Source organism: Nelusetta ayraudi, unplaced genomic scaffold (genome assembly GCF_046127955.1).
Source record: "Nelusetta ayraudi isolate G7.1 ecotype Tasmania unplaced genomic scaffold, CSIRO-AGI_Nayr_v1 ptg000016l, whole genome shotgun sequence".
NCBI classification, from domain to species: domain Eukaryota; kingdom Metazoa; phylum Chordata; class Actinopteri; order Tetraodontiformes; family Monacanthidae; genus Nelusetta; species Nelusetta ayraudi.
The window spans coordinates 6,811,909-6,839,609 of record NW_027466066.1 but is presented as its reverse complement, the minus strand read 5'-3'; the positions used below and the strand labels follow the sequence as shown (position 1 = coordinate 6,839,609).

Below are 27,701 nucleotides of genomic sequence, written 5' to 3'. Positions count from 1 at the left end.
AAAAATGAAAAAAGAAAATTCCCTGCCCTGGACCAGACGTGAAAATAAAACAGTCAACACAGTACATAACGGAACATGAGCACACTCAGGTCCAAATCCGCTTGGTTTCCATGGCAGCGCCTCGCCAGCCGTCGCCGAGCTCGCCAGCCGTCTCTCTCCTCCGCTCTTAAAAATAGATGCTGGCTCGATTCATACAGTATCTCACCAAGCGCAGAGTTGCCAGCGAGGCAACTTCGGAACCAGACTTTTAAAAACCTCCTTCGCAAAGTTCATGATGAGTTGAATTTGATTCATTTTTTTTTTGTCGTTGTTTTTCCCCCTCCCCTCGTCAGGTTCGTGTCCAGTCCCTGTATGCATACGTCTTGATTGACGAGTTAAATGCTTGGTCAGTTGAAACGAGAGCACCATGGGAGAGAGATGGAGGGGCAGGAGGGGGTTGCGTGTGTGTTTTGTGGTCGGGGAGGAGTGAGAGGTTTTAGAATACTGTCAGAAAAAAAACGAATAATGTGCCCAATCAACGCGACAGTTGATCACACTCAGACTCCGCCCCTGCAGCGGGGAGTTGGGTGGGGGTGGGGGTGGGGGGGAGGGAAGTGAGGCCCCCCCCGGGACTCCTCGGCCTCCTCTTCATTCAGTTTTGTCAAGTAGATGCCGAGAAGTAGCTCAGTGCTTGTCTCTCTCACTCGTTTTTTTTTCCATTTCCTCTTCTTGCTCTCTCTTATTTTGAAAGGTTGCATGTTTCACACATCTTCTGTCGTAGTTGTGATTACTGTTGTTGTGTATTTCCCCTCTTGTTCCCCTCCAAAATAAAGAACAAAAAAATCTGAAAGAGCAGACTGCTTAGTCAAAGAGTTTCAGGTAGGTTTGTGTGTCGTGTGTGTGTGTCATGTGTGTGTGTGTGTGTGTGTGTGTTTCCGTTTCCTCCCGGTCAGCCGTCCCCCGTCGACTCATCAGTTCCCACGGTCCGTGCACGCCAAACCACTACTCGTACTCGAGGAACTGTTTGTGGTAGAACAAGAGATACCTGCAAAGAGGAAGAAGTAGAAGAAGAAGTAGAAGAAGGAGAAGAAGGAGAAGGAGAAGAAGAAGAAGGAGGAGGAGAGGAAGAAAAAGACCCTTGGATGAGACGGATCAGGTACGGGGAACCGTTCCGGCGTGTTCGTTCCCCACGCTCTTACCCTTCGCTGTCGAGCACGTCTTTGATGCTGGCCTTGGTGATGATGGCGTCGTCACACTTGAACCACTGGTCTTTGTGCTGGCGGATGAAGCTCGTGTAGTGACCGCTTTCTAATGTGCCCTGGTGGTTGACCACGGCAAACAGGGAGTACCTGGGAGCGACAGGAGCGGTGAGGCAACGGAGGGGAAGTCCGTGATAACAGGATTAGAAGCCACAACCGAAGCTGTTGTTGTAACTACGACTTCTCAAGTTGGACGTCCAGATTAGAAAGATTTTAGGGAAATTTTGCCCAAAGGAGGTGACAGAAATGCTGTGTTGCAAAAACTACAAAAAAAAAAAAAGACAATAACATTTTAAATGTCACTAGGGTGACATTCACAAGTTGATGAGTGAAACCATGTTTATTTTCTTTTAAAACTTTGAGTAAAAAGAATTGCAGATGCAGTGAAATTCTTATATTCTGACTTGGCTTCCAAATAAAGATCGTAAGGTCCCGTTTACACGAACACAGGTTTCTTTTTTGACTGAAAGCGCACTTTTTCGAAAATGCTCCTGAGGTTGGATAAGTTTGAAAAACGCAAAAAAATAAAAAATAAAAAAAAAGTTTGAAAAAGCAGAAGTTCAACTCTGTCATTTATCCACACCGTCTTTTCATGAGCGATCTGCCTCATTAACGGCAACAATCCAACGTGTTTTACTTACTTATTGTCGTTGTTTAGTACGTCCACCGTCTGTTGGTACTGCCCGTTCATCCTGCTCTCTTTACTGCAGGAGACAAACAATAGTGAGCGTTTCGGTTGATGCAGGCGCGCACATGTCCACTAGGTGGCAGCATTGTCTCATTTTGAGGAATAACACTCTAGTCTTGGCCTGCCACTTCCTCTTAATGATTGCTCTCTGAGCTGAACTGAATGGATGCTTCAGGAAGAGGGGTGGGGCTGCTGCTGCTGCTGCTGCTGCTGCTGCTGCTGCTGCTGCATGGCCTACTGACGCTGCTGTGTATTTATAGAGCATAACCATTCAGCTTTTGCAGATAACAGATGTGTGCATATGCTTAATGTATCATAATGATACACTGTGAGATATCTCGCTGGCTTTATTTAATATTCCATGTCTGTATGCACCACACAGACATGGAATATTAAATAAACCAGCTCGACCGTTGGATTTATGGACCCGTTGCTTGATTTGCGGTGATTTCTTGTGAGATGTGGATAAAATCCTGATACGGGGGCAGGTGAAAACCAGCGGTGGGGGAGCAGGGGGAGGTTTTACCTGGATGCCATGAAGGGCGTCATGTCCAACTCTAGCGGGAAGGAGACGTATGTAGTGATCTTCCGCCGCAGTTTGGCGGAGTGCTCAAACCGCTGAGGGGTGGGGTTGGCCGGAGAGCAGGGGGAGAGAAAAGAGGAGGGGCAGGGGGAAGGTGAGGGGGAGGGGACTTGTTTAGAAAATCATCAACCATCATCATTCCACTCGCGAGAACACAATATAGCCGGGCTGCAGCGGGAACGCCGACTCTCCGCCTCGCGCATTTACACGTTAATGACGAGGTGACACCGGGCCGGAGACAATCTTCCCCTCAGCACCGTTTCGCCCATCGCCATAAATACGTGATAGCGTGGCGATAAATAAAAGATGGGCGGCGGCGAATCGTACAAGTCATTAAGATTGTAGGCGTCCTGGGACGCTTTGTGAGAGGGCCGCGCGGCAGGAGGCGAGACAACAGAATCGCATTATGAGCTCGCTGCGGAGCAGAGAGCGGCGGAGGCTCCGCCCTCGTTAGGGCCGAGACGGGTTCAGTCCAGCGGAAAAACACGCAGGTAGATAGTTTGGATCGGTCGAGGTAACCGCGGTTATTCTGTGTGATTCTGGACGGTCATGCAAACTGCATCGCACGTCCTCGTGCAGAAGACACTGTGGCGTCTGTTGATTTGGACCTGCGGGACTCGGTTGAAGAAAAAAAAGAAAAAAAAGAAAACCGAATGAAACGTGCGAACGATCAAATCCCGCCGCGCCCCCCTAAATTAATCAAAATGTCAGCCGGTGGCAGATCATCGGACAAAGCGCTGGCGGTCGCCGGCCGACTCACTTTGAGGTGGAAACACGCTACGATGGGGAGCTTCTTCATTGTCAGCTGTTTGGTGGACTCCTGGTAGCTATGGCAACCGCCGCACTTGATTTTGGCACTGCTTCCGAGATGCTCGGGCCGGGTGAACCTGCGGCGCGGGGAGACAAGAAGAAGAAGAAGAGAGGGCGAGCGTGTGTGAGTGAGTGTGTGCACGTGTGTGAAAGTGGTGGAAAGGGAAAACAAGGAAGTGACCAAAAAAGGGGAAGAACACTGAGGTTGTGTTTGTCAGGTTCTGCTGCCGTCGACTCCAAACAGCCTTGTTTGCAAAGAAGAACTAAAGAAAGCTAAACACTGTGGACACTTTGTTCAAAAACGCTTTTGTTCATTTCAATTGACAAAGCACGTTTTCTACATATTTTTTCCCTCCTATGAGGTGGCTCACCAAAACACTCACTGTGGCCCCACCAGTCAAAAAGTTTGCCCACTCGTGTTGTATAATGTTTGTAAGCAAACACTATTTGCCATCTCTAGGCTTTTTGTTAGGCTTTTTTTTTTTATGTGCGCGCCATGTCTGCCTGCAGGGTTTTGGTGCAACCCCTCTGCAGGAAGCCTCGCCAAGCCAATGCCCACGGCTGCCTACTAGTTCTGTACCTTTAAGAGACTTGCTGCAGCAAGTAGGGGGTGTGTGAGTAGCTGCAGTGTAAAAAAATAAATAAATAAATAAAAAAAATCTGAAGAAAAGGAGGCGAGTGAAGTAGGAGAAGATGAGACAAATGCAAGAGGCGGCAAGTGAGGGCACGGAGGGAATGGAGTCATGAGGAGAAGGGAGGGGAGGGGGGATGAAATGAGATGAGGAGGAGGAGGAGGAGTAGGAGGAGGAGGAGGGAGGAGGAGTGGGTGTGGGAGACGGGAGAGGTCACACTTGCAGGCGAGATCCTGGGGGGGGGGGGGTTGTGCAACATGTGACTTGAGAGACAGGAGAGGTGAAATCTAATTGGACCACAGGTGGACCACTAGGGGGGGGGGGGTTTGGAAATACAGAGAAAAAAGGCTGCAGCAGGACAGGACAGGACAGGCAGAGAGCAGACCCCCCCCCCCCCCTCCATGCCTAAACATCACGATTTGACGTTCAAACACTTTGTGCATCAAAGGAATTCATGTGTTGCAATAAATGTTTCACAAGGCAGCTCATTGGAGATTCGCCTCGCTGGCATGAGAAAGAAGAAGAAGAAGAGGAAGAAGAAGAAGAAGAAAAAACCCTGATCCACAGACGGTGAAAAACAGAGCGGCGGGGGGAGGCGTTACCTGCGTAGGCAGTCTGTGAGCGTGGTGGACCCCGACAGGTGACTCTCGCCGTTCACCGTGCTGCCGTCGCCGCCGGGGCTGAGGGGCCAGAAAGGCGTGGAGGAGCCGGGGAGGTCCAGACTGATGTCCCAGAACGGATCTATCGTTGTGGAGACGCCGCTGGAAGAGGAGCAGCAGTGTTACGGTCACCTCCAGAAAGAAGACATTGTTTTTTGTTTTTTTTTTGCTCTCGTCGTGATGAAAGGGCGACGACGGCGAAGGCAATAATGATATATTAAAAAACTGCATGGCGTTCGAGGCCAGGCACGTGCGCGCGTGTGAATGAACTGTTCGCTCTGTTCTTTCAAGGACATTTGCAATTCAATTAAGTGTTACCTCAGAGGGGGAATTAGCTTTACAGAAGGAAGCGGCAGCAACGGGAGAGCAGAGGCTTTGCTGAACTTGGGAATATAAAAAATGTATGAAAAAAAAACTAAAATAATAATAATACAGTACATCCGAGCAGCATGCGGGCACTGAGAGCGAGGCTGCAGCTGATCATTGCTGATGATTCACGCGGGGACGATCAATGGAGTCGTCGCCGTGGGAGGGGCAACCTTTGTTCTTTGATTCAGTTATTTATTTATCTATTACGAAAGCGGGGAATATAATAAGAAATCTGTGGCCGACGGGAGAGTTCCAATAATTGCGGCCCGGAGTTTTGAAGTTGTGACCGAGCGAGACGCAGGACGGCTTAATGAGCCAGCTGCTGTTTCTGCTGCTGCTTCTGCTGCTGCTGCTGCTGCAGAGATCAGATCAGCTCGGCTTGGCTGTGAGACCGGGGCTCGGTGCTCAGCGGCTCGGTGTTAATGTGACAGGACAGCTCTAGGGGGCAGGCGGGCAACGTTGGCCCTGCGCTGCCGTCTAGACACAACACCCTCCCCCAACCAACTCCACCCCCCGCCCACCTCCCTCCCGGCGGCTCTGCAGGGACTTTAAATAAGTGCAGCGGAGAGGACGCGGCCGGCAGTTCAGCCGGCGGATGATGGATTGGGGGGCGTCGGTAGGTGCAGGGGAGAGAAGAAGAAGAAAAAAAAAAAAAAAAAAGTGGGATGTGTTAGGGTGACCCCCAATTTACACCAAACGCGTTTCAGAGCGGCGGCGTCTGGCGCGGCGGCTCAATCGGTTCACACGAGGATTGCGACGACAGTGAAACAAAACTCTTTTGCCCGTTCCAACTCTGTCTCAAGCATCACTGCGTGTAAAAAAGAAAAATAATAATAAACCGAACTGCTGGTATCACACAAAATGCAGTCATTTAAAGTTTACCTGCATTCTGTTCATCACAGTTTCAGATTGAAAGTGAAATCTGCTTTATTATTTGACAGCTGAACTGAGGAGTGTTGACGCTGATACGTCACAGTGAAATACAGCACATAGAAAAACAAAATCCAGCACATTGTCTCTCATGATGATCAACCAGATCCACCGTGTTTTCCAATCATCGACTTCCTGCCTGAACGATTCTAGCGGCTGCGCTTAACGTGGTCGCTACGCATGAAGCGGGAAAAATAGAACAGCTGCATATTTTGCCAGAGCGGCGAGGTTTCACGCTTCTGAAGCCGTGTCTGTGCGAATTTGCACACTGACTCTAATGGCCGCAGTCCACTAATGTGCTGCAGACGCTTTTGGTGCAGATTGGGGATTTGGGTCGCTGACGCAAATCTCTGTCACTGCGTGAGAGAAACTCAGGTGGGACGTTTTTTGTTTGTTTTTTTTTGGTTTTGGCAAAAAACTTTTTGGGCCCTTCGGCACACAGAACTTACTGGCAAACCTGACAGGTGACGTCTGATTGCAGGCCCCCCGTGAATATTTGGTCAATGATGCAGTTACAGTGGTTTGGATTGTTGGCCTTCTTGCCGTTGTCGTCTCCTGCAGACAGCACAGAGAGAGGAAACAAAAATATTTAAAGAAGCACAATGGGGATCACTCCTTTTTTCACTTCTTCTTCTTTCTACTTTTTTTTTTTTTTTCTTCTGCGGCAAATCGAAACGCAACCAGCGCCGCAGGACGCTGAGGGACCCGAATTGAAATTCCCCACACTGCCTGATGGCTGTCCACCTGGATACACACCACCGTCCGTCTCCTTCAGCGCGGTCCTAGGAGAGCGGGGCAGTGTGTTCCGCGCACACAGCTGAGCTAGAAATTCAAAACTGCCAGCAAGAGGACGTGGTGACAGGTGCGGCCTGGAGGAAACTAAGAGTCCCCGGTCTCGCTGGAGACCAGATCGGTTTCGTGAGTCCGTCTTACTGATGGTGTCCCCTTTGCAGTGCCGGTGCAGCACGTCCAGCGCGGCGATGAGGAACTCGTGGGCGTCCTGCTGCTCGTAGCCTGCCAGGTGACGTGCGTGAGTCCACACCAGGTGCAGCAGCCGGAAGGGAATGTGGGGCGACCGGTGGCCCGAGTAGAACTGGGTGGAGGGGAACGGAGGGAGAGATGAGACTGGTGAGCGTCCTACATTCTTGACCACAGCACGGCAGGTTAATAGCAGACCCCTAACCAAAGCATCGTCGACTGCACGTACGATTTTTCCGGCTCGTTATGAATCGATTGTGTTCCAAAAGCGGCCGCCTGAGCGGAGACCTCACGGATCTCCAGGAAAGAGGGAACCCGCGCGCAGCAGACGGGACGAAAGGGCTGGAAAATGGGAACGTCGGAGCGAAAAACACATTCATCTTTTTGATGCCAGGGGAATTTCAAAAGCGCCGCAGTCCTGCTCGGGCTCTTGGGGGGGGGGGGGGGGGGGTGTAAAGGAATGGCAGTCGAGCGGAGCGGGAGTAGAGTGTTTGCCGGGGTGCAAAACATCTACAACGGACGCAGCGGCGGCGGCTGGAGCTCGTTAATTCTGCGCGGGCTTGCGTTTTGCTCCCCGCGGCCGTGGCTGAGCTCTGAGAGGAGCGCGGGAGCACACGGCGCTCCTGAACGTCTCTTAAAACCGTCAAACTCTGCAGCTTTTGGCAGTTTGGAGGTGGCTGACAGGCGAGAGGGCGGCTGATCAAAGCGAGCCGCCACCCGCCTCCGCTTCTCAAAGGCTGTGCACACGCACGTGTACGTGTGAATCTGAAGCGACCCTGTGCGCTGCAGCTGGATCACCTAGATTTCCTGCTCGTCCATCTTGCCAATCTCCAAGAGAAACCATCTCAATCGCCCCGTGGATTCCACTGCCTCCCGTAAACAATAGGCTTCCTTTAAGTTGTGACAAACGCAGGAAGCAAATACTTCCAACTGGCGCAGAGGGAGAGGAAGACAAGGGGGCCGCAGCGAGCCAACTGCTGATGCTGCTGGAGAGGTCTGCTCATGACGAACTTCTGTTCTCTCTTTAGTGGATGTACGCATCCATGTATTTTTAATGTGCCCGCATCTGATGTGTTTGTGTCTATGTGAGTATCTTTGTATCTGAGGAAATCTTTGGTTTTAGGTTGGATTGGGCGGAAATGGGGAATTGATTTGTGATTTATGGCTGTTTTATGGTGTCTGGGCCGCTGAAACTGACGCAGTGGTGTTTTTTTTTTTTCTCCGAACTGGACGTCATGTTTACGTTGAGGATCTGAAACGGCACTGAAAGCTTTTCCTGGTGGAACTAACGTGCAACAGGAAGCCTTGAACTGCACCTAAGATGCCCTGCATTCCACAAGGGTTACCGAACGTGCACGCACTGGCCGACACAGAGCCCCACACTGGAGACTAAAGGTTCTGCCGCGATGGGCTCGTTCTTATGGTCGCAGAGTACGAAAAACTAAGAATAAAAAAAATCACAACCGACGCCGGAATCCGATTACTTTCCCAGCCCGAGGGACGGACGATGATTCAACTCGTCATAGCAACACTTGCCATCTGTGGGCTTGTATATACTGGGAAGTGAGAGGGCGTTAGAGGAAGAAGAGAGAGAGAGAGAAGGAAAAAAAAAAATCAAGAGGCGGTGTGGGAGCCGAACTGGCAGATATTGCGTAACGTTCAGGAGCGATGAGTTCGTCGGACGTGGCGAGCTGGACCTTTCGTACCACGGAGACGGACTCTAAAAGGTTCCTAATGGCTGCTGTGCAATATAAAGTGCCTCGACTGATCCCATACATTCAGGTCTAATTGTTGCAGCCCTGCTCATTCATGCGGCAGCGTGACTCAGCCCTCTGCGGCCCGGAACGCTCGGCGAACCCACCTCCTGAAAGAGCTGCGACATCTCGCACACCAGGCAGGAGTTTGATTGCATCTCGCACTTGTGCCTGTCGGAGAGGAAGAAATCTCGCAGCAGCGGCGTGTGCGTCAGGGCCTGGACGATGCAGTTCATGAAGCACGTGTTGCCCAGGTTTATTAACCCTCGTAAACCTGTGGAGGGAGGGGCAAAGATAGTATGAGGAAGATAGGCTGGAATGGGGAAGTCAAAGCAACGAGGGGGAGTTTAAACAGACTGACTCTGATGGACTCAACTTGCATTCTAAAGTAACTTTGTTTATCCACACTGTCCTCAGTGGTGCTAATGTTGTTAGCGAGCTCCTGCTTCTTTAAACACCGCAAGCTTGCGGTGTTGTTCTTCTGCCGCATTCAGGGAGTACACTTGCGGCGCCACATCAGGCCTGGCATAGGTACTACATCGTTTTCAGCCATTTCCAGCGTATCAGTGTAAACTGGATTTTTTTGTTGTTTTTTTTTTTAAATACAACTTCGGGTTTTTTTTCCGAGTGCTTTTTCGAAAATGTTTCATAAACCCATTTCCGTGTAAACGGCCCCTGAGTTTCAACCTGGATATTTAAAAACAAAGTCAGAGTTAAATCACTTAAAAGCAAATACAATTGACATTATTCATTATTATGAATGAGACAAAGTCTATTTTCTTTCTGCCATGAGAGAAGGTAAAGCATCAGCAGAAGCTAAAAAAAACAACATTTATTATCCAGATTATAAGAATAACTGGAACAAAAGCAGCTTGCTTATTAATTTAACCAGCTTCTAATTGTCACCCCCTGCTGGCACAGCCAGATTTCAGAATTTTTTGAGCGGAGAAGTAAACAACGCGGCGTCGGATCAGGTCTGCTACCATCTGTAAACACTGTGCACTAAACGCCGACGCCGACCGCAGAGCTGTGAATGGATCCATTCACAGTGAAAAAGAGACGCTGAGGCGCTGAAGGAGCGGCGGCCAGGAAAACAGGTGAGATGCAGCGGGGACTTGGCTCTCGGCCAAACAAACAGTGAGCACCAGTTACACTTTGGACCGGCTCCTTCTACAAGCTCTGCTGTCCAGTTGGAGAGCGACTGGGCAGAGCCAGAGTCGCAGTGGATCTCTGACAGATCAGGATGTTGGGGGGGGGTTTTACGCATCTATGGCAACTGAGCATGGATGTATTATAAGAACTGGATCCTGGACTGTCAATATGGCGGTGCTCCAATTTCTCCCAGTGGCCACTGGAGGTACTGCAGCAAAAAATCCCACAGGCCCAAAAAACATTTTCCCCAGAGGCTGCAGTACAAGAATAAACACCTTTAAAACGACTGACAGGACAACTGTGACCTGAAACACGATTTACAACAAATCTCTCTATTGCAGATTTTTCAGTTATGGTCTTTTCGTTGTTTTAAAAAAATGATAGCATATGTGCTGTGTGAGCAACTTCATTGAAATGAATGGGCCGTCATCTTGGACTCTGGGGGCCTGGGACTGAGGGACAGATATCAGACGCGACACAGCGACACCGAGGACGAGTTGCGTTCCTAGCACTGGACAGAACAGCTGGTCGCCCACCTATGGTACAATTTGTTGTGATTTTCCTCCGCTTGGGATTGTGTCGTAATAATTCAAGCTCCCTCTTGGTCGGCTCCCACGTCGTGTATTTTTCACCGATGCCTGTAGACACAAGGAGAAAACGCACACACACACACACACACACACACACACACATACACACACACACACACACACACACACACACACACACACACACACACACACACACACACACACACACACACACACACACACACACACACACAGAGTGAGAAATGAAGTGCTTCCACGCTTCCAAGAGCAGCAGGTCGTCTTGGCAGGACAGTGAGTGACATACCTTGCAATTTCCAGGCTTTCCTCTGCTCCTCTTTGGCAATCTGCTCCATGTCTTTGTCGTATATGTAGTCCTGACACACAAAACAATATATTCCGCCGTATAACAGGTCTATTGCTGGAGGTGGGAGGGAGGGAGGGAAGGAGAGAGAGATTGGAGCACCATTACAACCAGAATATATATATATTTTTTAACCCCCCCCCTCAACCGTAGTAGCACACACGCAGCGCTTTAATTTACAGCGCAGCCTCGCCGGGTTCAGTCGCTCAGATTCCAGACAATTGGACTCTGACGCTAACGTTTCCATTTCTTTGACTGAGCTGAGCAAGAAATCTGAGGGAATCATTTATGGAAAGAGGTGTATATTACCGGCAAACAGCAGCAGCAGCAGCAGTGCCACTACCTGCGTTCTCTAACGGACAAATTATTCCCTTCCACTCTAAGATGCAAACAATACCTCGGCTCTGTTGCCGTGACAACCTATTTATGGCCCGACTGGACGTCTTTCTGTTTTTTGGTGCCAGCCGAGACGGTACATCGTGTGAAAAGGCTGAGTGATGTTGTTTTGTTTGGGTTTTTTTTTTATGCCGTCATAGTTGTGTTTTTGGGCGATTCTGCTTCATCAAAGAAAGTAAAAAGAAGAAGAATTCAAAGGGATGTGAAAAAAATCTATATATGTGTGAGACAGTGCAGTCACATTGGGTGACCGGTAACCAGGGGGAAAAAAAGAGATGATGTTGGTGAGAAAGTCAGCCGTGCTCTGATGTGACAGTCAGCGAGAAGAGGTTCCTTCTCTTCCAGTGTTACAGTTTGTTGCCCATAGTTCACATTGTTGGAGCAGGTGCGATGTGGGAACGGGGGAACAACATTTTTCGCACTGAATCTTTGAATAATTCGATAAACTATTAAAAATGTAAATGCGGATTGCTTTAAAGCCCTGGGTTAGACAGAGTGTAATATGTGTAAGATAAAGCAGTATCTAATGGTAAGAAAGCAGATTCATCTCTGCCAATGATGCTTATTTGTTTCCAATAACTTTATGTTCCTTCAAACAAAGAAATGTGGCCTGACAGACCGTCCGGCAACCAACATACAAACAAACAAACACGCAGTGCATTGGAGGAGAAATGAATCTCTGTGGCATAACTCATCTGGAGTGGGTGGACTGCAGGAGCAAGTGGGTGCAGGGCTAGAATAACACATGCACGCTGCTACTTTTACGTGAAGTCGACCAGTCATTGTTATTGATTTGCTCGCGACTCGGCATAATGAAGGCTTACAGGAAATTCCAGCCCTGGGCTACTGAGGCCTGGCCTGAAGTCGGGCCGATGGACACACACTTGGAAGTGTGTTTTTGGTGGGGCATTAGCAGGGAGTGGGCCGCATTGTGATGACACTGCAGTCGAGGGGATATTCAGGGGGGCGGCGGCGGAGCGTACGGACCCCGAGCTCTGTTTTTACAGAGCCAAGAAGCTGCATGTGCTCATCTTCTCATAACCACCACTGTTTTATGTGTGGAAACGCTTGAGGATTGTGGCCCCGGGTGAGGCGCTCTGGACGGGCGAGAGCGCAGGAAAGCGCAGACGGGACAGCGCGAGAGAAGGCGGTGGTGGAGAAGAGAAGAGAGGAGAAAAGCGTCTTGGGTTTTGGGAGCGAGGAGAGGAGAGGATGGAGGGGGTGGTGGTGAAAAAAAAAGGAGCTGATGGAGACGTAAAACGAGCCCCGAGACGGGAGCGCGCTGCGGTGGAGGCAGGGGAGTTTGGATTAATTTGATTAGGGGTGGAAGAGAACAGAGCGCCGGTGTCGGAGAGGCTCCTGTGGAAGAGCTCAAAGCTAATTAACACTGTGTGTGTGTGTGTGTGTGTGTGTGTGTGTGTGTGTGTGTGTGTGTGTGTGTGTGTGTGTGTGCGCGTGTGAGAGAGAGAGACAGAATCACGCAGCCAAACTGTTGAAATGCATTAACATCGATTAAAGCCACTCAAACCTCGGCCGAGCCGCCCTGACGGACGCCCCCTCGGCTCCCCGCCCTGGTTTTTGGGGGCAGACTCTTGCTCATTAGCGTCACTTTCTTATTTTAAGTGTAATAAGCGCCATGTAAAACCTGAGGCGGGTGGGCTCTCTAGCAGCTGTGGATTAGCGACACCCGGACCTCCCTCGCTGCTGCTGCTGCTGCACGAGGGTGAGAGTGTAAAACCCCAAAGCTCTGACATCTGACTGGATGCGGCTCCGCTCCGCTTCCACTCTCTCTCCCGACTCTGGGCCAATCTCGGAGGAGGAGGAGCAGGAGCAGGAGCTGGAGGTGGAGGAGGAGGAGGAGGAGCAGGCTGCCCAAAGCAATTCTGTAATCCTCGCCCGATGATAATGGCCGATGCTGCAGTGGGCAGCGGGGGTGCATGCGAATGCGAGGGCGGACGTGACGGGACTCAGCCTGCGGGACCCCGATGGGGGAGGGAGGGGCAGGGGGCGGGGCTTACCTAGATTGTGCCTCTTGCTCTTGGCGTGCTCGTGGATGTGTTTCTTGGTGAAGCAGCCGAAAAAGACGCAGTAGAGGCAGGAGTGGAGTCGGTTGAGGTGGGCGCCGCACATGTGACAGATGCACGACTTGGCCTGGTGGGGGAGAGAAAGAGAGGGGGAGGGAGAGGGAAACAGAGAGAGAGAGAGAGAGAGAGGGGGGGGGGGGGGGGGAGAGAGAGAGAGAGAGAGAGAGAGAGAGGGAGAGAGAGAGAGAGGTTCAGCGGTGTGAGGAACACGGAGGAGGCCTCTGATGTCTGGGCTCGGCGGCGGGAGGCCGTCTTAATTACAACATCCTGCCGCTCAGTCGGAGACACAAGCAGCGTCCAGGACGTTCAATTCTGACATCTGCGACAGGCGACGGAGGGAGCGACCGTGGGAAGAGCCGACCGCTGCGCTTGCCGCGCGAGCTTCCGCCGTGCATGCGAGCGCACGCCACGGCGAACGGGAGCCCGGACAACGGCCGCTCGTCTCCCGAGTCTCAGACACGGTGAGGACGAGGCGACGACCGAAACGCAGCAGGAAGAGACTCGCTCGCCAGGTGCGGGGGGCAAAATCAAAACCTGTTAGAACTCAACCCGACCACCGCTGCTGCACCGCTGACACAATCGCATCACCCGACACTGGCCTGTTGTCGTCGACAAAAAAACAGGTGCCGCCAGTCAGTTTCACTTCCTGGTGGTGGTGGTTGTCACGCGAGGCAGAAGGACCAGCGATTAAGTGGAATTTAGCGCGAGGAAATGTAAGGTTGAAATCGCAAAAATGTTTGCAAGATATGTCAAGCGCAAAAATATGTGGAGTAACTGGAAAAGACCTGAAGTAAATAAAAGGAAGGAAGTGTTCAAAATAAGTGCTTCTAAATGCTCTGCGTGAAAGAGAGAGATGTGAATCTGCCTGGTGTAACTCAATTACAGGGGTGGGCAAACTATTTGGCTGGTGGGCCACAATGGGTTCTAAAATTATGGTATTGTATATGTGTGCATATTGTATATTTATTGACGAAAAATGGATTAAATCCAATTTTATGACTCACGATTAATTAAGCTTTTTTTGTTTTTGTTTTTTGTTTATTGAACCAGATTGGAACATTTGAACGGGCCGCATATGGACCCCGGGCCGTAGTTTGCCCTTGCCTGCTCTATTAGCTGGAGTGGGTGGAAGAGCAGTTGGGTGCGAGACTTAAAGAACAGCCGATGTATGCACGAGCTGGCAAAGGACGCAGACATTTTCGAAAGGCGAAACACACACACACACACACACACACACACACACACACACACACACACACACACACACACACACACACACACAGTCGGCCCAATGAATCTAAAAGGGCCCTGCGGGGGCCACAGAGCCGGGCTGCAAAACTCACAGCCGGGTCTGTGTTTTGGCTGAGCATTAGCAGGAGTGGGACGGATTTTGATGACATTGCAGTCGAGGGGATATTCGCGGTTGCAGATGCTAAGCTCTGTTTTTATTCATATCGGCGAGTCGGGCCGGCTCTGGGCCCCGTGCGTCTGAGATAAGAGGCGGCTGCACGATAGCGGAGGCGACTGATGGGGGGGGGGCGGGGGTGGGGTCCTTTTCTGCAAGCAAGGTGAGAGGGAAGTGCCGGAAAGCGAGCAGGGTTGGGCAAAGAAGCAGGACTCTGGTAATGGATAAAAAAGTAAAACGAGAGCTTTCACTCCTCCACCAGCGAGGACATCCCTCTTCCTCATCAAACAAAGCCAACGAGTCAAAAAACAAAAACCTAAAAATGAAACAAAACCCTGCCCACAGCAGCTCGTCATTCTCTGCGGCCCCTTCGGCGAGGCAGAAAATCTATCTGCGCTCCAGCCTTTCACTTTCTCCTCACCCTCCCTCCCTGCCTCCCCCCCCCCCGGCTCGCCAGGCGCCCTATTCCTCAGTGTCAGCAGTCCCCGTGTCTCTTTACAGCCGAGGCTTTTAATGTTCCATCAGATCAGCTATTGATCGGCCCGCTGGCTCGGATGACGGGAACAAGTGTCGCCTCGGTGGACCGCGCTCGTGAAATTCGCCACGATCGCCCGGCCAGGAAGTGCGAGCACAGCCGCCGGGCTGAAAGTGTGCGAGGCACTTCTGGTTTGATGGAAATATAAATGAGGAATCAAGCAAAAGCTCGAGTTTGGCTTTTCTTCTCATGCCGATGGAATTGTGTTCTACCTTCTGCAAAAAAAATTTCACGCCCTTGTCTGGTCACCATTCCACTTTCCCAACAACGGCAATGAAGAGTCGGAGGAACCATCAGCCTACTGTAAAAATGTTACCTGCTTGACAGTTTCGAGCGTGACTCCAGTCTACCTCAGAAGCGTCATCCAACGCGTTGTTTAACAGCTGGCTGACTCGACGGACCTATCAGAGCCCGTCGAGTCGGCCGCGCCTCAAAACATAGAATGGTCTCTGCAGAAGTGAATCACAGGTATGCGAGCGGGTGTACGCTACCACTCGCCCCCCCCCCTCCTCCTGATCTCAACTGCCTCTTTTACCCAACGCTTTAATTTGTTGGTCTGAGGAAGACTGGAGTCGCGGTTGAAACTGTCAAGCAGGTAACATCTTTACATCTATATTTGTCTGAACAAAAGAAAATGAGAGTAAATCTATCAACGAGGACAAAATGAAGGTTTTTAGTCTAATTGCAGGACTGCAGACCCTTCACATGTCTTGAACCTCTAATAAACTTCCGCAGGATGTGCGACTGACCCATGGAGCTGCCCAGTGACCCGCTGGTACACCACCACTTGCAGACTCACATGCAGCAGACATAAATTCTTCATCACATTTATTCCCAACTCTGCCTGAATTCTTCCTCCCTCAGCATTTCGGTTAATGCACACCCGCCTCCCCCACTAACCCCCCCCCGACCTGGGCGCTAATGTGATGAGCTGCAGCCAGGGAGGAGGACAGACGCTACGACGGCTACAATTACGAGGTGGACGGAGATCCGGCTCGACTCGGCGGCACACTCCTGCTGCTGCGGTGGAGGAGGAGGAGGAGGAGGGGCTGAAAGGGGGCGGGGGGGGCAGCGGTGACTCACCGTAGCGCCTCTGGCTCGCTCGCCGGCCCAGTGCGTGCTCCGCCCGCAGCCGCGCGCACGGAAACATCTGCACATCTGCGCTGTGACTTCTGACGATCAGTCAGAACTTTCCTCCCGTGTTCTCCGCCTTCGGCCCGGTGAGCGGTGCCGACTGCTGGCTGGGACGCATAGCGATGCTCCAGAGTGACCCCGTGGGGCCGCTGCCTGTCACTGCCTCGGCAGCAGGGCGAGGTTTTGTTAGCCCTCCCCACGGTTCCCTGGCGCCGAGCGTGCACACTCACAGCAGGGGGCCCCGGAGACGCATGAACTATGATTCCCCCCTCAACACCTCTCTCCTCCCCCCCCCTTCGACTCTCCCCTCACGTCTCCCGTCAACTCCCCGCAACCTCCGCCGGCGATGACACGCTTGCGCGGCCCCTGCGTGAGAGCGCCGCATCCGAGCGGCGGCGGGGGAGGAGGGGGAGGGTGGGATGGGGAGGGGAAGGAGGCGCAGGGATTGCAGGAGTGTGTGTGTGTGTGTGCGTGTGGTTTGGCCTCATACTGTCACACACACTGCTGTAAGGACATTACGGCTAAAGCCTTGAGCTTCCAGCCCGCGTAGTGGGGGGGGTGGGTGGGTGGGAGCCGCTTTCCATCATCACCAAATGAAATAAAGCGCGCAGCGAAACCAAGGTGTCGATGAGGAGAAGCGAGCGCCGGCGCGCAGCCACGGGTGCCTGGAAGGGAGGGAGAGTCGAGTTAAGATCCCTCGATGGAGGAGGAGGAGGAGGCAGGTGGCTGCTGCCGCGGTCGGCAGGTGTGAGGGGGAAATGGGTCCGAGTTGGTGCAGCGCGTTTCACGTTGGTCTCTTTAGGAGGAGGGCAGGAAAGCCTTCCGTTACAATATCATAATGATGATGATGATGATGATGATGATGATGACGGATTGGATTTTATATCGTGCTTTTCAAGGCACGCAAAGCGCTTTCCATTGAACCCATTATTCATTCACACCACACCACATTCACACCGGTGGTGGGAAGCTCCATGTGAATCGAAAATTTGCTTGCCCAAGGACACAACGACAGACTGGGATGGGGCGGGATTTGAACTGCCAACCTTTCGGTCATTGGACAACCTGCTTCACCTGCTGGGCTGCAGTCGCCCCGTAATAGTGCGTTCATGGACCGAAACGGGAGAAACGTGGGACGAGTTCTGTGACGGAGCAGGTCGTCAATTAATGACGGCTGTGGTACACACACGCAACACACACTTTGTCGCTGTCATTCAGTAAGACACACATATGTACATGCAGCACCTGTTTTCATTGAGCAACAACCCTGTGACAAGTTCATTATGAGAGACCAGCTGTGCGATAAAAGACTTTGCAAGACAGAAATCAACAGAGTTGAGCGTTACCACGGCAACCGATAACACAAGACGCAGCATCAGGCACAGAATCTAGATATAAAATAAACGTGTCCTATTTTAGGTGATAACATTAAACGATCTGACGTAGAAGGACCCTGAACTGCCCAGAAACAAACAGCCGCTTGAACTCGTCAGTGAAATCCACTCAAACAAGGCAGCGCTTGTTCGGCTCTTCGGTTGCAGGCCATGGATGCACAACATAAATAAATGAAGAGGATATAAAAAAAAAAAAGGAAAAAAAAGTGAAGAGTGAATAGAGGGTCATACAGAAAGCAGGGTGTTATCTACATCTGCGCATATGGTTCAGAGCCCAGGTCTGGCTTAACAAAAGGCAGCCGGATCATTTGTCAAACCTTGAAGCCACCAGATGCCCACAGTCTCCCTGCACAACTAAAGGAAAAAAAAACACACACACACACACACACACACACACACGCGCGCGCGCGCAGACACGGTGGGGCATCGGTGCAGGACAAAGTGGCAAACGCTGGTCAGACCTTCTGCTTGAGGTCTAGCAGAACATTTTGGTCGCAAGACGAGGACAAGAAACCATTTTCCAAGTGAAGCCACGAGGGCCCGAGGTCTTAACAAAGAGAAGCGATTGAGTGCGGACACACAAAGAGATTGATCGCCTTTTGATTTTGGGCATGGCTAGTCCCTGGAGAGTGATTGACAGTTCATTAGGCAGATGGCGCTACTAAGGGAGGGCTAGACGGCGGCCTCACTGGTTGGCCCAGGACACAACCGGCACGTCCGCCGCAGCCACGTCTCTTTCAGAGCCGACTGGGAGGAGAGTTCTGCACAGGAATCAGATGAAACACATCACAGAACCACGGCAAACCTTCACACCCGGCCAGTTGCATCTGAAGACTAGATGCTGGAAAAGGTCTAAATGAGAACTCACAAATGGGGCGGAAGCACTACAGAGTCAAATACTATTTTATCTCAGTGAGAGGTTTGAGAGGTTTCCATGACCAGTTTGTCATTGCGATATTTAGGTTTTACGCAATTCTAGGGGTGATGGAATCGCAGCTACAGACCGACTCTTGGCAGGTGAAGAGAAACTCATCAAAGCTTTAGAAAACTGGACCGTGAGCACGCGTAAAGGGGGCGACGAGAGGTGAGAGGTGACCGGTTTGTTCGACGGGAGGCTGCAGACATTACGGCTTTTCTTGTTTGTTTGTTTGTTCTGTTTAGTCTGAGTCACAAAGGCAGCGGGCCGCAGCGACGGACGGATAAAAACCCACATTAGACAAGACCTGGAAATGACAGAGGGGCTGGACTGGATGGAGCCCAGAAACTAACATCTGGCATCAAACAATACCACGAGCAGCGAAACGCACGGGGCGGGGGGGGGCGTCGTTAGGCTGCAAACACGTTCCACAAGCGAACAACATTCTGTTTACGCACATGTGACAGGATGATCAACGGGAGCCGTGGGTTGAGCTGGATTTCAAATTAAAAGGAGGTGAGAGTGGGGGTGTGGGGAAAAAAGAAGGAGAATAAAAAAGGCGTGGGAGCGAGCGCAGGAAGAGGAGCGAGCGAAGGCAGCGGGGAGGACGAGATTCCCGACCCGACGCTACAGACGTATGCTGATGACTCAGTGAGGGAGCGAGCGAGAGAGCGAGCGAACGAGAGAGCGAGCGAGCGAGGCCTGTGATGTGACGGGAGGGCCGATCCGACAAAAGAGATCTGGAATCATCATCATCGGCTCTTCGGGAGGGGCTGTGTGTGTGTGTGTGTGCGTGTCAAGTGAAAGGACGGCAGCAGTTGAGGGACTGACAGAAGGAAGCGACTGCGTCATCCTTCAGAATGCATCCATTTTTCACCGCAACATCCGGCGAACGATTCGCCTCTCAGCTCAGCGGAGCACTAGAGAGGAGTGGAGGGGTTGGGACGTGGGGGGGTTCCTCGGGCTCCTCGGGCTCCTCTGATCATATATGATTTATCAAAAAGCGCAAGATAAAAAACAAGTTCAGTCAAGCTCTCTCATCACGACCCTCTATCGCTTTAATCAAAGCGACGGCCAATTCTTCAAAGCTCTTCATAAATTCGGTTTACCGTCGCCGTCGACACGTCCGTCTCCCCCGCTACACCCCCCTCACCCCCTCCCCACCTCGGATAATAGATCTGACGTCACCGCGCGGTGGATTCCCTCAGAGCGCCGGCGACAAAAAACTGGCAGCCTTGTTTTTACGTCTGAACAGAGCAAACCCCGTCGATCCTGCTGGATTTACGACCGCAGACCTCATGAATATTCACGCCGAGCCTTCCGCCATGCCAGCCGTTCACAAACAATTAATTATTGACGCGCCTACAGTCGGAGGGGCCCTAAAGAACAAATGGTTCTGTTGGAAACGGCCGGGATTCTCTCCGCGCTCCACATCCTTTGGTGGAGCACGGAGCTCCAGATACAAAAAAAATAAAATAAAATAAATAAAACACGACGCAGACCGAACCTCAAACTCTGGGCTGACGCTCGGCCTCCAGAGTTCCTTATGCGTTATGGGGTGAAGGTTTTTTTTTCTTTGCTGCATGACACAAACAGCGGGCGTGACCCCTCACTCGTTGCAACCGCAACAGAAATTTCTACACAAATTAATACACGGCACACGAAAAATCCAATGAGGCCACACGGACAAATTTCACAAAGAAAAATAAAACACACACCTGAGTAGCATTCACTATCTAGCACACACGGTTAATGATTCACAATTGAAGGCATTTCTGTGGAAAGCTTGGGGCAGACACAGCAATTCTGCAAAAACAACAGAATATTTTTCTTGCACAATTTAGCCTCGTCAGACTGCCAGCCAAAGTCCCATTTCTAGCCGATCCAGATTGAAACCCGGATGGCCCTGTTGTAGTCTGAACAGTCACAAATCGCATGAAATCCGATTTTTTTTTTTTTGCAAAACGGATTGAAACCGCCTTCGGGAGGCAGTTTCGAATGGCATTTGGACAGCGCCTCAGTCTGAACAGCTCCAAATACACCGATGGGTTCTGACTGTCTGCGACGTGAGACCCAATGCGCCAGACCCGAGGGCGCCATTCCAGGTGCGGAGCTGGAATGTAATGGAGCAGACAGAAGCAGTAGAAAACAGCAGTCCCTGGACAGAGGAGGAGCCTCAGGGCGTGTTTTCATTGCCTCGCCCCGCCACGGTACGATTGCGTTTTCATTGCTCTGTGATCCCGAGACCGTGGGTGGAGTCGACGCGGTAAAGCGGGACAATGTTTTCGTCAGCGTCATTTCTTTTGCGACACACGGCGCAGCAATGGACAACGTAGAGGTTGTTTTATACCCACTAGAACCGTTACAAAAAAAGAAATGGCGGATGGGTTTTCGGAGAGTCACTCTCACCTTTCGCCAGAAAATCTGAGCCAATCAGTGCCCTGCTCGTCGCTACGTCACCACTAAACTCGCTTCGTCTCGCTTGGCCCCTCAACGATAGAGGTACCAAAACAGCACCCCCTACAACCGTGTAGCGGGCAGTGCAAACAATCTAACACCGTACCGTGGCGAGGTGAGGCGAGGCAATGAAAACACGCCCTCATTGGCTCATCAGTCTGTGGGGAGATTCAAGCCAAGCTCCAGGGCATGTATCTCAACAAAATTTGTGAAGGAATCTGATTTGAATCAGATTTGCCTGCAGTCTGAACGCAGCCTTAGTGTTTCAGTTGGGAAAACTAATCATATTCTTGGCCTTTGAGGACGTACGAAGAGCCAACGGTTTCTTATAAAAATCCAGCAAACTATTAGGCGTGAACCTTGTGTCAACCCGCATGAGCACCTTCTCGCGGGCTGCCCGGCGCAGATGCAATGCATCGTCTCCTCTCGGGGCCGACGCGCCCCCAAAAAATTATTATCCTAATGGTTTGTAATAAAGGATAGCAGCTCCCGAGGCACAGCGCACGCATGATGTCATCTGTGCGAGCCTCCCGTCTGTGGCGCTCGCTCCGCCGCCGCCGTCTCCTGCTCGTGTGGGCTGTGGACTGTGAATGCAGAGCAGGTGACAAAAATCGCCCCCCACCGCCCCGCCATCCACCACCACCAAACCTCCCACCTCCGATGTTCCTGCACACTGGCTGGGAATTGACTTTAGCCGGAGGTGGAGGGGATGACAGCTTGCGGAGAGATGGCAAAGGACGGGCGGCAGGAAAAAAGGGAAAAAGCGTGATGTTAAAAAAAACAAAAAAACGAATAGGGATGAAAGAGCGACTCATGAAACAACAAGCCAGGATTTCTCCCTCTTCCTCGGCCAGTGAACGCCATTGTTTGACTGCCTCCGTCCATCTCGGCGGAGCGTTTCTCTTTTTACGACGACACCCGACACGCACTTCCCATTGTCGCATCGCTGCGAGACATCTGCGCTTGCGAGAGCCATCGACTCGATGAAATATTGACTTAGCGAGGAAGGAGAGACGCGGGATTTGCGTGTCTGCTCCACCCCCCCCCCCCAACGACAGAGGGGGGGGGGGAAATTCCAGGGTGTAAAAGACACCAGCATCCTCTTCGCTTGTAATTTGGTGCCTCGCGTACCTGCCGCCGCCGCCGCAGCACCACCACCCCGGGAGAACGCAGTATCTCCTGCGTTCTACCAGAGCAGCGCTACATCTGCGCCGCATGTCAGATTAGTCAGGTGGTGAATTGCCCTGAAGGGGGTGTGAGGCACAACACTTGCGCTCCCCAAACAGCCGGGGGTGGTGGTGGTGGTGGGGGGTGGGGGGGTGAGATGAGAGCGCCTCGTTCAGAGGCCGCTGTTGTGTCCTTTTCTGTTCTGCAGCAGTCGCTTCCGATGCGAGCGGCACGGCGTAGTGCGTTTCCAGATGGCCAGAGCGCGAGCACGAGGTGGACGTCCAGACGCGTGATATACGATGGCTGCCATGACAGGTGGGGGAGGGGGGGGGCGGGTCATTTGGAGGGATGAAGAAATGAAGTCACTGATGTTTAAAATGACAATGCAACCACTTAGCAATATTATCCCTCAATAACGTCTAACCTTGACAACTGTTACCGTGAGTCACATTGGCAGGAACATTACGTCACCACTGGGACGCCGTGGGGCAAAACAGAAAGGTTGGCATAGAAATGTTAAAAAAAAAACATAATTTAACAGCTGACAGTTGCTCAATAAAAAAGGGCGGAAAATAGCCGCGGCTGCTGATAAGACTGGGAGCCCGAACGGTGACACAGCGGGGAAGCCTTAAAAAAATGATATCACTCTTGCCAGGCTTTGTAACCAAGGACAAAGCAGGGGGGGGGGGGGGGGCTTGAATAGAGGAACCAAGGAAACAATAAAAGGGACCCCCTGACCACCTTCATTTCCATGTCAGACTCACTTCCTGTCGGTGGTATTTCTCTGTGGCACAACGTGACAAACAAAACCGGGCCAGTCATCACACGCTGCCGGGATTGCAGCAGAGGCGTCCCCGCAGCAGCGTCCGATAACCTTTTAGCGCCGCCTGGGACGCGCCGCCGCGCTCTCTCGCACTCGTGTCTGAGGGTGTAAAAAGGGTAGACGACCAGGACGGCGTGGTTCACGGCGCCCGGGCCAACGCGTGGTCCTGCGACGCTCCATAAACAAGAGGGTCATCGACCGCGCTGGCCCCCGGCTGTTTGCTCTGACGTGCCGGCCCATGTGCAACGCCGCGCTCACAGTCCAAACCTCCCAGCAAGGGTTCAAAAGGGTTCAAAACATCACTTGTTTGAAGGGAGATTTTTTCTTTGAAGACAAGAGAAAAGAAAAGAAAAGAAAAGAGGAACAGGGTGGTGTTTCACACTCCGTCCGATGAATGAAAAGACCCTGGCGCACAAGAGACAAGCGAGCCAAGGCAGAAAGAGGAAGGCAGCTCTCACTCATCTGAACCATCTACAGTGTGTCAGTGGAAACGAGAGGGACTCACCAGCGCCGTCCATGCCGCATCACTCTGAAGCACCTAGTTCATCACAACATAAAAATGCATCACATGAGAGGAGAGGCACAGATTTGTGGCAAAACAATCAAACAACCTGCAATCTGTTGTCAAATCAAAGCGTGCGCGCGTGTGTGTCTTCCGCGTGTTTTTAAGGATTTGCACCAAGGCAGCACAAACAAACACCAAGTGTGCGTCTTCGAAGACAGAAGGAACGAGAAAGAAAAAAAAACGCAGCACACTCCTGTGATTGTGATGACATCACACTGTTGAGCTGTGTAGGCCGAGCAGGTGTAGGATGAGCCCGAGACAGCACCGACGGGGCAATAAAGTTATCAGCTGACATTCCGGCATCTGCTGCCGAGAGTTGCGAGATAAAACGCTAAACCGGGGATCCGAGATCAGAGAACTAAATATGCGGACCCGGTGTGAGCGAGCGAGTGTGTGTGACGGGAAAAACAATAGGTCCGAGCCCGTGGGCACAACTCTCTTACTCGCAAAACACCCTCGCAAGTTTAGCCATCCAGCTAACAGCTCAACATGTGAACTTGCCGCGAATCAGACGACTTAAAACGTTTTGTGTGATCAACGCGACGTGAGGTTGGAAATGCTGCCGCCAGTCAGACTGAAAGAAGCGCCAGTTCAATGCAGTTCTCAGTTCAGTCTGACTGGCTAACTTGCATTACCCGGGGCTGCATCTAAAAACAGCTGCACAAGTAGTTTCGGTATTTTCTTATTTGGATTAAAAAGAAAAAGAAAAAAAAATCACACCCCGCTCAGTGATTGTGCTTCATGTGGGACACCGGTTCGCACTCCACTTGAATGCATGTCCGTGCCAAATGAACAATAGTACACTCGTGTTTTCTTAGTCTAAGGTTGCAGTTCCTTGTGTGGGATTTTTTTTTTTTTTTTTTACCTTGCGTCTCCTCGTCTCAGCAGTACCACTCCAAACAAAGCATTGGTATATGACTCGAAGGTTTTGTTTCCAATTGTCCACCTTATAACCGTTCACATGGGAGCACCCGGCCGGACTCATGACAGACAAAACATTCAGTTTGGGTTTGTAGGTGACGAGGAAAAGTCCCCTGGTTGGTTCACTTAGCTAGCCTAGCCTAGCACGAACTGTCCAGAAACGGTTTCCGTTTGGAAATGGGACAATCGGTGTAGTATCCAAATTCTCCTCGGGCATCTGACAAAATGCGGTCTTTGACGTACTAGGCACACTTTAGTTGGAAAAGCCAGCGGACATGATAATACGCCGAGAACTTCTGCTCCCCCTTTCTGTGTTGACATTTGCCTTTTCCCTTGAACGTTAGCTCCGCTTCCACTCTCACGATTAGTTAGCTTTCTTTCTCCACTTAGCCTGCTAGCGCTCAACTAGGGCTTCACAATGCCCGCCCAGCGCGGCCTCTGATTGGACAGCACAAAGACGTGACGTCAAGACGCCGGTCCCAAAGTGAACGTACGGTGCGCTTGGTTTGGGTCCCGGTGTGTTCCGTGTGGGTGCACCACCGTAGCCCACGGGTACAGCGGTAATTACGCTTCAACAAAACAAACAGACAAACAAACAAATACACACACAAAAAACAAAAAGCTATTAAATAAAGAAATTTCAATGAAAAAAAAAATCAACATGGATGAAAGTCTTCAGATTCCAAAGTATACTTAAGTGATTGAATTTTTTTTAATTATAATATTTTATAGTGCCACTTTAACAATTTATAGCAACCATTTTAATTATCATTGCCTAAATCCCTAAATTAAACATAAGCGTACTTTGGGTAGAGCCCTTTATTATCATAAATAAAAGTCTGCCCTCTAGTGGCGATGTGTTGATTGTACGTCATCACGGATGCAAAACGTTTAAAATCCGTTTGGGAAGTTAACACATGCTTAAGAGATTTGGGACAGGAAAAGTTTACCATGTAATTGATGAGGGTTGGAAATAATGTGTACATACCTTGGCAAGATTGTAAATATATATATATTTAAAACAATTATTACACTTTGGTATTACTATTATTATATTTTTTTTGTATCAAAGAAATGAAACTAAAAAACGAAGAAGAAGAAGAAGAAGAAGAAGAAGAAGAAGCCAGATCAGTGTTTCTCAAAGTGGGTGGCGCTCCTCTCCTAGGGGGAGCAGAGTTACGTCTGGGCGGGGGCGCGAAACACCGGGAGGGAGGGAGACGGGGCGCCGGGGGAACTAATGTTTTCGCGTCGGAACTTTTTCCACGGCGGAACAATTAACAAAAAGTGTTCAGTAGGTTGTAGGCTAAGAGAAACGCTGCTCAGGTACACAGGATGGACAAACATTTGACAGGGATGAAAAGAAGAATTCAGGAGTCCGGCGGTGGCCAGTGTTCTTTGTTGTAGGGCACTTTTGGCTGTAGAATCGTTCCGCGAGTTGCTGCGGAACGATGGTGTCGTTCACGCCAGACTTAAAGCGGGGTGCACCTCCGCGGCCGGCTCGCGCCGCGCAGCGATCGTTTCGGCGTCTGCTCTATTTTCTTTCTAATGCGCGAGCGAAAAAGCCAGAGGACAATGAAGAGTTTTCGAGGGCTGATAGAACGTAATCAAACACCTTTGCATCAGTACGTGATCTACGCCGCGACTGGCGCGATATTATGACTTCACGCAACGCTCAACGTCATCCCGTGTGGAAGGTAGAAAATGTGATGTCGCATGACTGAATCACAAAGAGTGATTTGCTAAAGTTGTTTATTTGTACAAAATAAATTATTTCATAAATGAAGAGAAAAGTGAAATGAATGTTCATGATAATGAATTAAGAATGTTGGTTTTGATATCACAAAAAGGGGTAAAACATTATTTGCACATTTATGTTGTTTCAGTGAATTTGAAAAAACCTATTTTGTCCCCATTTTGGCCTTTTTTTTTTTTTTTTTTAGGGTGGGGGGACATGAAAAATGTTCTTCCTCCAAGGTGGGGCGTGACAGAGAAAGTTTCAGAACCACTGCCCTAATGCCATGCAAGTCTATGGGGTCAAAAGTCAACTTTGTCCTAGAGACATGGGGCCACTTGCAGGTTCAAGACACAGCCACGTCAAATTTGGGGCTTCTAGCCCATGAGGAAACCCGAAATCCTAACCCTAATTCCAGCAATAACCCTAATTCCAGCCTTATCGCTAACCCTAATGCCATGCAAGTCTATGGGGTCAAAAGTCAACTTTGTCCTAGAGACATGGGACCACTTGCAGGTTCATCGGGATCCGTCAAGACACAGCCACGTCAAATTTGGGGCTTCTAACCCCAAAGTTGAGGGGTGTGTGTGTGTGTGTGAGTGGGGTGGGGGGGTCATAAAAAAATTTCCTCCTCCGAGGTGGGGTGTGACAGAGAAAGTTTGAGAACCAGTGAGCTAGATCAAGATCTCAAATATGTTTTTTATCAATGTTCTAGTAAAGGGATTTCAAGGACTTTTTGCCATTTTGCTTATTCATTGTGTTCAAAACGTGTTGCTGTATAATCATGGTTGTTTATTTTTCTCTCTTTAGTTTCACTTCCCTTTATCTCCACTTGGGTGCAGTGTAAGTCTATGTATAGCTCGTATTAATATCGGTATTTATACAGCATACTTCCAATGTCACACCCCCAAAAATAATAATTATATTCATTCCCCTCTTTAAGTTAAATAACTTTCAATAACAAACTTGCATTGAGTTGTGCGTGAGTTGTACCTTGACCATGTGGTCCATTTACTTCTTTTCAGAAACAAAGTACTAAGCATCACCAATTCTTAACTGTTTATCTCATGGATATGCAATATTTCAGAATTCAGATCCTGCCACATTGCGAGTTTAGAGTGGGATTCAATGGGAAGAAATGGTGAAATTTACTTTCACGATTTTGGTGAAAAGGGTAAACAGTCAGATGAGGTCATCTGACTCCACAGAAGGAAAGAAGCGATCATAAACAACCAATCCCCCACACAACCGTGGCCATCGGCTTAAAATGCTTTTGGTTTCCACATCATCAGATGGCTCTGCCATAATGAAAGTAGGCACCAAACAGGCCTGGATCCATGGTAGACGGCTTCTGCCTTTTTCCAGGAAATCTGAGTTCCCTCACAGACACTAATTGGCCAGAGATGGTTCTGTGGTCAGGAAAGTGGTGCCAGAGAAGTACATTTAGTTTAGCACAGAACTTTTTTT

At 50.5% G+C, this 27,701-nt stretch overlaps 1 protein-coding gene across 3 annotated transcripts; it reads right to left on the bottom strand.

Moving 5' to 3' along the window:
• On the bottom strand, positions 1-24,899 carry LOC142886978 (ubiquitin carboxyl-terminal hydrolase 22-like). 3 transcript variants are annotated; one of them, XM_076024276.1, is made up of 14 exons: positions 24,447-24,897; positions 23,522-23,554; positions 13,120-13,252; positions 10,649-10,762; positions 10,330-10,431; positions 8,749-8,915; positions 6,843-7,002; positions 6,359-6,464; positions 4,554-4,712; positions 3,270-3,396; positions 2,453-2,544; positions 1,880-1,942; positions 1,179-1,328; positions 1-1,024 (listed from the first exon to the last, which is right to left on the bottom strand). In XM_076024276.1, exons 1-14 carry the CDS (start codon positions 24,564-24,566, stop codon positions 982-984), a joined length of 1,569 nt encoding a protein of 522 aa, XP_075880391.1. In that variant the 5' UTR covers positions 24,567-24,897; the 3' UTR covers positions 1-981. The 3 variants fall into 3 exon arrangements, with proteins under 3 accessions (XP_075880391.1, XP_075880392.1, XP_075880393.1); XM_076024277.1 differs by lacking the exon at positions 23,522-23,554; XM_076024278.1 differs by lacking the exons at positions 1-1,024; positions 1,179-1,328; positions 1,880-1,942 and adding an exon at positions 1,974-2,172 and having other exon boundaries at positions 24,447-24,899.
• Positions 24,900-27,701: the final 2,802 nt, after the last annotated feature.

Coding starts and splice junctions, on each gene's coding strand:
- LOC142886978 (XM_076024276.1), bottom strand. CDS start 24,566: ATGAGTCCGGCCGGGTGCTCCCATGTGAACGGTTATAAGGTGGACAAT. Junction 13,253..23,521: donor ATGCGGCATGGACGGCGCTG/GTGAGTCCCTCT, acceptor CTCCCCCACCAG/GCCAAGTCGTGCATCTGTCA. Junction 3,397..4,553: donor CTCACAGACTGCCTACGCAG/GTAACGCCTCCC, acceptor CCCGCGCCGCAG/GTTCACCCGGCCCGAGCATC.